At 37.7% G+C, this 12617-nt stretch overlaps 1 protein-coding gene across 3 annotated transcripts in view; it reads right to left on the bottom strand.

The window, feature by feature from the left end:
* Positions 1-12617, bottom strand: part of LOC121614687 (guanine nucleotide exchange factor VAV3-like) — a 52424-nt gene that overhangs the window by 31531 nt on the left and 8276 nt on the right. For 2 of the 3 annotated variants that reach the window (XM_041948686.1, XM_041948684.1), the window contains exons 3-13: positions 11614-11672; positions 10847-10912; positions 10006-10123; positions 8402-8494; positions 7997-8065; positions 7804-7907; positions 6620-6719; positions 5565-5660; positions 2968-3036; positions 1778-1864; positions 98-183 (exon numbers count right to left, since the gene is read on the bottom strand). In XM_041948686.1, the coding sequence (XP_041804620.1) occupies positions 98-183; positions 1778-1864; positions 2968-3036; positions 5565-5660; positions 6620-6719; positions 7804-7907; positions 7997-8065; positions 8402-8494; positions 10006-10123; positions 10847-10912; positions 11614-11672 (947 nt within the window). The remainder of the gene's footprint in view (positions 1-97; positions 184-1777; positions 1865-2967; positions 3037-5564; positions 5661-6619; positions 6720-7803; positions 7908-7996; positions 8066-8401; positions 8495-10005; positions 10124-10846; positions 10913-11613; positions 11673-12617) is intronic. The other variant, XM_041948685.1, reaches the window with a different exon arrangement.

Here is a 12617-nt window from a genome sequence, read left to right as displayed (position 1 = left end):
TCTTGCACACGCTGTCGACACTTCTGGTAAATGTACTGAATAGCTACACTTCAACCTACACCTAATCTCTTTCTTGTGGACAATGAAGTAGAACAACCTGTCTTGTTTCCTCTTGTCAACACTGGAGACCATGCGCACCTCACCGTCACCTTTTGGTCGGCCATAGCTGATTAGGGGCTGATTCTGCAAATAAAACAAGAGAGGGTTAAAATGAATATGAAGCATGTATGAATTATATATGAAATTAATGCATCATCAGTAACCCATTCCAATCAAAAGCATCATTTAAATCTCAGTTAAAATATGTCACTAGGGACGCGTTTTCAGCGTTATTTCTGCACAGTCAGTGTCTCATTTGTCTCAAGCATTGAAAATTTTTGCCACGTCGACACTTTGATGCAGAGCTGGGATCCACCAGACGCCCTGCTTCCATTATGTTGCTTAAAAGAAGATCTGAGTATTTCATGAAGTTTTTGAGAAAATCAACATTTTTAATGCTTGTTTGTGTTACACGCCATTCTGTCAGGCTCGTCAGAGGAGATCTCTCAGCTGCTTTAAAAATAGCCCTGATCAAAAACTCTTAGTTCAGTAGAGCCATTCAACAGACACATAACACATTACTGGTTTTCTAATACTGAGGTATTCCCACTATATCACCATGTAATTTCTGCTGATTAGTAACAGCTGACTCTTGTTATCACCAATGACATTCACTCAAATCATGAATATTGTTCAATCCAGACCAGGAGAGGGTCTTTATAACCTGACTCATAACACCTCTGCTGCTGGTTACGCTCGCTGCTGCTTCTGTCACCTGATTTCTTCCTTCACCACCTTATCTCATCCTGTTCAGCTTTCTTATTACCGCACTTGGTGATGGCATCTCTTGCCGTATGTATGAGGTGTATTCCACATATTCCACCTTACATAAGATATGCTTGTGGTGTGCTCTGTACAGCCCCGGGATGAGGTTTACTGTGGCCCATGCTGAAGCTTAAAATGTGTTTATCACCGAAATATAAAAGGGGTTTGGTTTCATATTTAAAAAAAAAATCCTAATTGAGATGCAGTTGCAATGTACAATATTTTTGACTAATATAATGATTATTTTCATTATCAATTAATCTGCTGATCTAAAGCGATACATTCAAATGTCTTGTTTTTTAGGAGTAGTAATAGTCTAAAATCTTTACTTTACTAATATATATATTAAAGAAAATTAAGAATTCTTCATATTTTAGAAGTTGAAACCAAGGAATGTTTAACATTTTTGATTTTAAAAAAACTTTAAAAGTTATTAAAGTAGTTACTAATCAATAAATATTTCACTGATTGATTGACCAACTAATTTAAGATAAACTCGTATAACATGTTATGAGCTTTTTGGACTTTATCTTTATTATCCCTAACAAGAGAAACCCCAAAAAAAGCCCAAAATTAAATGAAAATATGTTACAGAAAAATAGCTGCTAACAATGATCATGGTTATCCAAGTGAGTCTGTGTATGTAATCAATGTGTTAACATTTACCTACACTAACCCTCTAAGTCAGTAAAGGTGTCTCGTACATGCTGTTTCTTCAGTTGTATCCTGCGTAACTGGCTGATTTCCCCTGACTCTTCCAGATTTGGAGGAGGACTGACCTTGTTGGGTGAAACTTGACTTGCAAAGTTGACGCTTGACAAAAAGGAAACAACACGTCTTCCTGATATTTTGCCCTCTGATGCAGTGAACACTAACAGCAGCTGATAGCTGTAGAAAAAGATTCTCGGTTTACCAGGTTTTCAATAGACCTCTGGTACTGGTCGATCTCCCTTAGAGTCTCATTATCTCTCTTCACCTCGTTGACATACTGAGCCAGGTCCTGGGCAACGCAGACACACACAGACACACAAATACACACATTTTGTTGGGTTACTTCAGTCTGGAGGTAGACAAATATGTCAGAAAATTCAGGCTGCATTTATTTGTAAAGCCTCAAGGTAAAAAAACACTGACATGCTGTACTGTACATTTACAGGAATAGTTTGTGCATTTTGGGAAATACACTTATTCAAAATGCACTTATTCTTACTCTCTTGCAGAGAGTTAGATGAGGCGATCGATACCACTCTATCATCCAGTTTGTACAATATGAAACTGGAGCCAGGAGACTTTTAGGCGAGCTCAGCTTAGCTTAGCATAAAGACTGGGATCAGGGGGAAACAGCTAGCCAGTTGAAACCAACGTGTTGTGGTTTTTCAGGGGATTACTGAGGAAACAGATTAAAACGACAAGCTATAAAGTGTCAGTTGAGTTTCAGAGGTGCTGCTAGGCAGATTTTCTTGCCCGCCTCTATGCTAACATAAGCTAATTGACTGCTAGCCATCGCTTCATATTTAACATACAGATATAAGACTCATTTTGAGCTTGGCAAGAAAGCAAATACTTGCACTACATAAAATGTCAAACTATATCTCTCATTTTCCACACTGTTTCTATGAGCTGGACATGCATCCCATGTAAATATTAATATTAATCAATATTAATAATTATAAAAATGAATCAAGCCTTCAAGCTGTCTAAAGTTGTGCATGTGGGACAGAGTGTGTCGTATGATGTACAGACTATAAAAGCCCCTGGAGGAGATTTGTGTTTCTGGGCTATAGAAATAAAACTGACTTGACATTTCCTGAATTTGTGTTACTAAATCCTCAAATCAGCTGCCTATCAACATCTTCAGGCCTGGAAAAGTCAAAAGGCTGCTCAGCGCTCACTAATGGGATGCAAACGTAAAGTTGTGTCAATTCACGCCCATTTGTAGAGGAGAAACATGATGGTTTATGACTTCTGGATTTCCAGGATCTGATAAAAGCAGACAGTTGAGTGGCAGAGACTGTTTGGAATTATCCTCTAAATCAGCCTGCTATTAGCAGCAAGATGAAATCACAGTGATTACAGGCCATTTACCGTGAGCACCGCACTTACTTTCATGGCATCAAGGGCAATCTTCAAGTTGTTCTTGTCAGCAGCGTCGTGAGTGTGTTTGACTAGCTCCTGTTTGAGGAGGGCAGAGCAGAAATGATGTACTACGTTCACACACAAAACTCACATGCACAACACATTTAGCATAAGTAGCAGGATTATTGATTGACTTTGATAATGAAGATTGCTTTTACGTGCCGCCTTGTAGATTTCTTAACAAAAACTCCTATTTTTGGAAGAAATTGAGGGCAAAAAGGGGATTTTCAGTTGATTCACTGAATGTGAAGCTAAATAGATTGAAAGGTTTTTCCCTCTGGTTTGTTTCACTGTGTAAAAAAAAATAACAATATCATGCATAAAGCTGTAAAGCAAAAATCTGTGACGTAAATCTCTAAAGTACTGTGCTTAAGTACAAATTTGAAATAAAGACTTGAGTATTTCCATTTTACACACTTACTTTATGCTTCTATTCCACTACATTTGAGAGGTACTTTTTACCTCACAACATTATCTGACAGCTGTACACTTTGCAGGTCAAGATTTACTTTGCAAAACATATGATAAGTTCAAAAACATGATGCTGGTGATACAGAAGGTGGTTAAAATTGGCACCACCTCAACCAGCAATAACATGAAATGGATCAGCAATAATAATCCAGTAATATCATATATAATAATCTTTTTCTGCATTATGAATATATTTGATATTCAAGATGACTTTAATCTGAGTAATGTTTTCAATGTAGGTACTTTTTTTACTTGTGAAGTTTCTCACAGTGTGCTACTTTTACTTTTAAGTACCGGATCTGAAAATGTTTCCCACCACTGAGTGTCTCCTTGTAGTTTTTCTAACAAAAAAAGCACCTTTAACACTCTTGTAATGAGAAGACAGCTCATTTTCTTGAATTAATCTCATCTGAGGGCAGAAAATGGACTTTCGACAAAGACTGGCACATGTACTTCAGGATTATAATTCACTTTTAAGAAACAGAAAAATAAAGTTAAATAGACAGATGCACAGTCTTTCTTTTTCTTTACATTTATATGAATACTGTCAAATGTCATTTTTAATGGCAGAAATAAAAGGAAACAACATGTTCAGTCATTTTCCTGCCAACACCCACCCACACACACACACGTTTATTTGATTACTCAACACATGGAAGTTATTGCTGGGAGTGCAGTCTGCACAGAGGCGCCATGAAAGCTGTCCAGAGTCTCATGTGGAAGACTTTGGTTACATCGGCGTCAAAACACCAATCAAACAGCAAAGAAGGCGCGAGACCACTAACCTTATATTAGTCCATGCTGAGTTACTTCCACAGTAGATATAATTAAATATTATTACATAACTCTGTGGCAGTGTGGCCCCAGTTTCAACATTTCATCAGGATGGTATTTTGCAGCGTCATGCTTAAATTTTATTGTGGCGTACATCTGATTCTTGCTTGCTAGACAGAAACTGCTTGTTAATGACGTGCTGCACTGTATCTGCTGTGCAATATGTGCTGTGTGTAGTAGAAAATTATGTCATCAGCACTTAATCATAATGACAGCGATACAGTCATTATATCTAATATTGATTAAAAGGTGGATAGAATCACTTTAGGCCTGTTTACACTTCTTTTTCGCTTTACTGTCGAGAGATTAACAACTCTCTTTTTGCCCCTTTCCAAGTCTCTCCTCAGAGGGCAGCTGAGAACACCACCCGTTACCATGGAGGCCTTTACCCTCCCCAACAATTTTAAACAGCTGTCTCGTCATTGTCCTCATCTGCCTTGCCAGCTACAGTCTGACCTCTGATTCATACTAACCAGGGGAGACGGGGTCACTCAGTTATCAGTAGGCAGCGAAATCTGGGGGATTTTGAAAGGCTGCATGTCTGGTTTCTACAGGAAGCAATAGTGCAATTACACTGCAAGGCATGTCTATGTTTAAGGACTGCAATCATTTTTAAAATCCATATGCAATGCAACTATTATTTCACTTAGAAATGTATTTTTTTAATCAGGTGACAGACGCTACAGGAATAAATAATCTTCTTAAAAATCCCTGTTTGAGTAAAATTCTTGAAATTCTCCAAAGTGAAATGTCTTGAGAGAGACTGAAGTTGTGTCATTCTTTTCTTTGAGAGGTGTGGGGTGCAAATGATAAATGCAAGACCTTCAATAAGGGAGCCCAAATAGATATCTCTGTGAAGGGAGACATGAAGCAAAAATGTGGAGGATGTCGCCCTCAAGTGGCCACTTCTACTCAGACTGGACAACATCATACAAGTTCGTAAAATATAAGACATATTTGTGTGATATCCTTAGAGAAGGCTGCTAATTAAAACCATTTGATGTACAAAGTAATAAAGTAAAAAATACAGGATGATTGCTGAAAACAAGCACTCAGATTTAGTAAATATATTCAAAAATGACCTAAAATCAGGGGTGTTGTAACATGTCAGGACCAGGATTCAGGTGATTTCAGTCATTAACACACCTTTTTTCTTTACACACAGCTGTTTTCTTTTAAAAAACAGAGCCCAGTCTCAGTTTTCTATAACATGTAGATTGACACTCTTGCTTTAAATTAGTGGAGTCAAACTGCCCTACCTGAAGAAGTAGGTGGTACTTGAGGACTCTCTGCATCGGGACGACCAGCAGGTCCCTCAGTGTAAACTTCCCATTGTTGGCTCTCTTTGAGCACTCCTGGAGCAAATACAATACACACATTTATGGCAGAATCAGCGACACTGCATCCTTAAACAGATCACGTAGGCGTCATACTTTGACACAAGCCGAAAGGTTATGTGGTCTGTGAACTCAGTGTATGCTCTTTAAAACAGCTTCTAACGAAATTACATCTTATAAACATTTTTAAACTTTTAGCATTTATTATCTTACATTCGCTTATATTCAAAATCCATCCAAATTCAGATATTTTTATCAATTCATGTAAGTACAGTATAGGTTTTCACAATCCAATCACCAGAATAAATGGTAGCATTGCACACCTCTGCAGGCTTTACATTTCTTTACATTCAAATTTTTTGGTTATGTTTTGGCTTAAAATGTCCAGGTGTGTTACCACAAACAAAAATGTCCGACACCTCATTAAAATCAGCCAGTATTGTATACAGTATACGGCTCGAATATACATAACCAGTAATCTGAATTACATCACCTTGATACCTATTGTAGAAATGTTGATATGACAGGTGTGAAATAACAAGATAAGGTATCTGTGGTTGCAGAAATGTTTGGCAACTTAGCTGGTTTTCAAGTTTGTTAAAGCTGGAGAAAACAAGACATGTTGCTGCTGTTAATCCCAACCACCAATGTCACTTTCACCTTGTATTTTTGTCTTTAAATGCTCTTGTATAGTTTCAATTTTTAATTCTATTCTTATGTCAGTGTTATATACCCCTTCTTCTTCTTCTTCTTCTTCTTTTTACTCTCTCTATCTCTGTACTTATTTCTGTCTTTGTGCTGCTACTGCAACTCTGGTAATCAATGAAGGCTCATCTCACATAATGCATACAAAAATGCGTCCTATCGTATGTGTAGTGCACAAACTAAACACTAGGGGTCGCTGGAAAACTAAATCTGTGTACATGGGGATGTGTGTACATGTGTTACTGTAGGGCCAGCCTCTTCATGTGGCTCACCTCCAGCTTCAGACGAACATCTTCTTTCTCTTTGCAAATGAAGTCTAAGACAGCGATGGCGATCTCCACCCGACTGCAGTAAACCCCATAAATGAGCAGTCTACAATTCAAAGAGAAGGCAGTGAATATGTGCAGAGGGTCTTACCCAAAATTCAAAAGTAGCACAGTACTACTCATAAGATGTTGCAATCACTTGCTCGTGTCAAAGATGCTGCCAAGTGATTCTCTGATAGAGACACTGCTGCAAGACAGTCCTCTACACTACATCATGATGTGAGTGACAAGGAAATACGTCCTCTGATATGGAAGACTATTTCTCAAAAAGCAGGTCTCAGTTACTCTCTTGCATCTATTCACTGCGGTTTTGTAGCACTCTGAGTTTTGACCCTGAGTCTTACAGAGAACTGAAATAGTGCAAACTGCATAAAATCTGAGCCTTTTAACACACATAATGTAGTGCTGGCAAATGGCTAACAGCCTGTGTGCAGAGCAGATCCACAGTTCAAAATGTCTAATGCAAGTGACGCATCCAACCCTGATTCCAAAAGAGTTGGGACACTGGACTAACACATAATGCAATAAAAAGCATGTAGTAACATCCATTATACCATCATGTGTTCACAAAGTGGTGAACCTCGCTCCATCCTCGCATGTGAGCGACTGAGCCTTTCCAGGATGCTCCTTTCATACCCAATCATGATACTATCAACTGTTACCAATCAACCTGTTTACCTGTGGAATGTTCCAAACAGGTGTTTTTGCATCAAATTCAGAATAAGCAGATATTTACAAAAATACATTAAACATATTGTCTTTATACTGGTTTCGTTTTTGTCTATGCCAAAAAGGATTAGCAAGTTATCACATTATGTTTTATTTATGTTTTAGACAGCGTCCCAATTTCTTTGGAGCTGGGGTTATACATGTTTGCCCCAGTATGACAAGACAGTGTGTCTCAATTTTTCTGCCAGCGTATTGATAGGAAATTGTAAGTGAAATTATTGTGGTTGAGTTAAACGAAACCTTGTGTACATGTTAAGCTGATTACTGAGACATAACTGAAGAAGAAGCAGTTTTTATCCATGGCTTTTCAAATCCTAAACACACCTAATGAAACTCAAACAACAGAAAGTCAATTAGCATCCCTGCAGCCAAACCATAACTGTAAAGGTGCTCATGAATACCTCTCCTTGTAGCTGATAAAGATCTGGTAGAGATTTAAGGCATTTTTGTTCAGGATGGAGTCCTGCACATCGACCATCAGGCTCTTGTGAACTTTAACCAGGTCCTGCATGAGAGAAAGAGGAAATCAGCATCTGGACAAAAAACCCTTTATCTTCATGTCATGTGACAAGAAGGGAAACGTGTGGAACTTACTGGGATGTTGACAAAAACTTTGTCAATTTCAGCCGCAGAGAAAAATTTCTTCAGGGGATTCAGGAAATACTGGAGGAAGAAACAATCAAAAACCTGAATGAAGCATTTGAGCTCTCCTTCTCAGATTCCCTCAAAGACTAATAATTCAACGAGAAACTATCCTGATGCTAATTAATAACAAGCAGCGAGAATTTCCCCGAAATGGTGTCATGTGTGTCACATTTAAATTTTCTTTATTTACTGATTGATATTTCTTTTTGAAAGAAGATGATGTGTTCAAAGTGAAACAATCAATTAACACTTACAGTTGGTCAGACTTCGACAACGAAAACGCATCATTAAACATTTGTAATGTAAAAATATGTGATCTCAGTGCAGAGGAGACAATTAAAGGAGGCTCAGTACTTTCTCAATGGACTCCAGAGTCTCTGTGTACTTCTCCTCCGTCTGTTTGATCTCTGTAAGGCAGCAGCTCCGGACATCCACCTCCACCTGCTTCTAGAAGGAAACACATCTTAGAATGTGTATGTGAAAATGTATGTTGCTCAGTGACAACTATCCCATGGAAAATGTGACTTTCTTTTTCATGTTTATCTGCAGGCAAGCTAGTGTGTGTATTCAGAATATGTGCTCAGAATACAGATAACATCAGAAAAAAGTCAGCTAAGTTTTCCTCTCTGTTCTTTTTAAAAACAAACTATTAACGAGCTGCGGTATTTCTAAAGCAGCATGTGCACACTTCCTCCTGCGTAAATCACACACACAACACCTGCATGTGATATTCACACCAGTATTACGCGTGAACTATCCATAGTTATTATACTTTTTGCTAGTATTCGTAGTATATTTTAGCAGTATTATCCTAGTTTTGTATCTGTTATTATCCCATTTAATGTAATCATAGAAAACTATGATGCAAAATAAGGTGGTTTATATATTTTCAGTGATTTGGTCTTTCATTGTTGAGTCCATAATTGTAAATTCTTGCTCATGATGATTAACATTTAAATTACTCTACTATATTAATTATTAGCAACTCATTATTTTACTTTTTTTTCGTATGCCTTAAGGGTAATGGTTACTTCCATCTGCAGCCTGTGGGAAGGTTGATGTTAAGAGTTAAAACTGCAGGGCACAAAGGAGAAAGGTCTGCACACTGCTAGGCTCCAAATAAACAGTTCAGTGTTTTCTCTTGATTTTCTGGTGTTTCTGTTTTCTGGAGGACTGTGATGGTCATCTTGTGGTGTTGCCGCTTGCCTGAGGAAGATCTCATAGGTTAAAATATTTTTCATGTGCTTACATGAGTGCATCATCTGTACACACTTATAGCACACTTGAGAGGTAGCAGCAAGGGTCAAACGGTAAGTTACAATGGGTCCAAAATAGACCCCTCTGGTACTCCAAATTAATAACAGTGGCTTTTCTCAGCTACCATGCTTAAGTGCAATTTTGAGGTACTTGTACTTCATTTCCATTTTATCTTACTTAATACTTAATAAATATTGTTTTATGTCCACTCCATTTATCTGACATCTTTAGTTATTAGTTACTTTGCTGGATTTAAATTCTACCCAACAGAATGAAAAATAGTTCAGGTTATCTTCATGTTTACCAGCTACAATACAAAAATGCTGCTTACATACTAATGCATCAGTTATATATAATTACATGCAGGACTCAGCTGAGATACTATGTTTTTTTACATAATTGTACCTCTATTGGAGTCAGGAGTCTCAGTTGTTAAAGATATTTTGATGTTGAGTTACAGAAGAGAATTTCCTCGATTTATTGTAATTGTACCACGTGAGAAGTTGAAGAGTGAAACTTTGCCAATTAGCAGTTTGTGGATTATAGTCAGACAACACCAAAGCTGAGGTTTTAACAGGCCATCTGAAGGTGTTCAGTTTAGATCTGAATTATTTTTCTAAGAATTCTACCCAACATTCACTGTGTGTGTGTGGTGTGTGTGTGTGTGTGTGTGTGTGTGTGTGTGTGACTCATTGCTGTACCAATGGGGGATGCTGCTCAGTCCTCATGAGGTCTTCATAGATCTCTCCACCTGCGTTGTCTTCTTCCAGGCCGTAGACAGCTGCGTACAAGTCATCCTCGTCCTCGAGGGCATTCTCACTATCACACACACACATACACAAAACCATGTGCACACACATATTAACACCTCTAAAATGTATTATCAGTCACAAATTACTTCTTGCATTGTGAGAGCAGCAATTTGTAGATAATGTAGACGATTATATGTTCAATGCAATATTAAACAGCAAGAATTATGCACCAATATAAACAAAAGGAAACACATTTTATGTACAGTGTATAATTGTTTTCTTCCATTCTAAAACATAAAAGAGCAATAAAATAATACACAAAGAATAATGACTTGGGCTGCTCTACTTCTCATATTCATTAACTCACCATTAACTACTAATCACTGCATGATAATTGAATACTTTAGGAAGACATACTGCACAACTCAAGGAAAACAGGCTCTGAAACTCTAATGTGACATGAAAATAATACAAATATTGCATCTGTTCCGTACATATGTTCTAAGCGTTACCCGTACGTGTCTTTATCTATCAATCAAACTGTCAGCAGCACCCAACTAGAACCTTGATGTGGGTGGTGATGCAAGCACTCAGCAAAAACACGCAGAATTACTCATTCGTTGCCTCTGACAGTAACAGAGAAACGGAGCCAAGCCTTTTACCAAAACATGTGGGTGTCCAGACCCCTGGAGAGGATGGATGATAAGCGGAGCTGGTTCTGCTACTGAGCGAAATAATCATGTTCTATCAACACCAGTAATGGGCCCGCAGAGAGGAGCCTCATACATACTCAATCAAGTCTTCCAGATTGTTATAAATGTCCTCGTCTTTTAGGCTCTCCTCGGTTGGGAATGGCCTGGAAATGACAGCAAAGCAGCGTGAGGCTCAGTGTTGAACAGAAAAATCACTATAAAGCAACTCTAATTAATGAGTGAATTAAGTCAGGAAACTTTTGATGTATTAAAATGTGTTCAGCCTAAAATGTTTTTGTGCAGCAGAAAATTACACAAATTGGATACAAAGAGTTTGGATAAATTTACAGATTTATCAATTCAGCTTAAAAACCAGATTTGGGCCACTTTTGTTTTTTTAATGGAGATGTGCAACCGCCCCATTATCTCGTTCAGTGGATGGTGGTGTAGTTCATTGAAGTTAATTCAAGATGCCAAAATTTAAAAATGAATACATGGAGCTGAAGAAAGTTCCACATTATGCAAACATAAAATAGTTTAATCCAAAGAAAAGTCACAGGCTGATGGACAATATTGTCATTTAATCCTTTCCTGTCTCTCAGTGTGTACTGTTATATGTCTACGTGATATATTGCTGTTGTTGGTAAGACTGGAAATTATTTGAGTGAAGTGTGGCTGCAGTATCCATAAAGGGGTGAGGAGGTGGAGGTAGCTGAGTGCAGGTACTTAGGGGTTGGAGGACACATGTAATCTAAAACTTATAAGCACAGTTAAAAAAAAAAAAAAAAAGCAAACATAAGTAACTTTACAAAATGTCCACTGGCATCCAAGTCTGTTTCTTTGTTTTTAATACTGTGTGACTTACTTGAAGCCTCCTTGCTGTGCTATTGCTGTGTGAGAGAGCTTGGAGAGAGTGTCCATAACCTGGTCAAAAAAAAAAAAAAAAAAAAGAAAGGTACAGTAATTCATGTTTTTGATTGGCTCAGAGACAGACAGAGCCTCACAGAGAGAGAGAGAAGAGGCTAATGCTATGCTATGCTAATGCTGCATACTGTGCATATTGGAGTTATTGTAATTACCAGTTTCTGGTTGTAAATAGCATATCAACATCCAAGCCTTAATTATAACTGGAGAACTTGCAATTTCTTAAAGCTCTGACACACAGTATCTGACTTGCTGCTTAATTTCTGTTTTAGCTGTCCGATGACGTTGACAATAATAGAGTGCCTGAAAGCAAATACATAAAGATGCCTCACATCAGGTGAGGCCCATCATTCAATCTGATTGAACACACATTTAATGGATATAGTGTTAGACTTTCAATGCGCCGTATTTTCTGTTTTAGCTGTCCGATGAGGTTGACATTCGCAAGTCCTAAACATGGAAATCTTTCCCGTTTCTGAAATCTAGGGCAACTAACAATTAATCTGTCCATTATTTTCTTAATTAATCAATAAGTTGTCAGAAAATGGTGAACGATTTCTCAATGTAGAGGAGTGAAGAAACAGGAACTACCCACAATTAAGCAGCTGAAATCAGAGATGTTTGACTTTTATCCTGAAAAATAATTGTCAAACTGGTTAATTAATTGTCAAAACAGTAAATAATTAATAATTAATTGTTGACAACTATCACTTAATCATTGCAGCTATAGATAAACCACCTTCTGAATGCAGTAGTAACTACTGCAACCATCCCAGTAATCACCACAAAGGCCGTAGAAACCATGTAGAAACCTCCAATAAACATGGTAACAACACACTAGCACTTACGTAGCAGTCAACTAGCTACTGCTTAGCAATCATTTAGCAACCATCAGCTGAAGTATATAATGACCCAAAAGACCACAAGTAGTAACCTCCCATAAAC

Source organism: Chelmon rostratus, chromosome 12, assembly GCF_017976325.1.
Source record: "Chelmon rostratus isolate fCheRos1 chromosome 12, fCheRos1.pri, whole genome shotgun sequence".
Classification (NCBI taxonomy): domain Eukaryota; kingdom Metazoa; phylum Chordata; class Actinopteri; order Chaetodontiformes; family Chaetodontidae; genus Chelmon; species Chelmon rostratus.
This window is presented reverse-complemented; position numbering and strand designations above follow the sequence as displayed.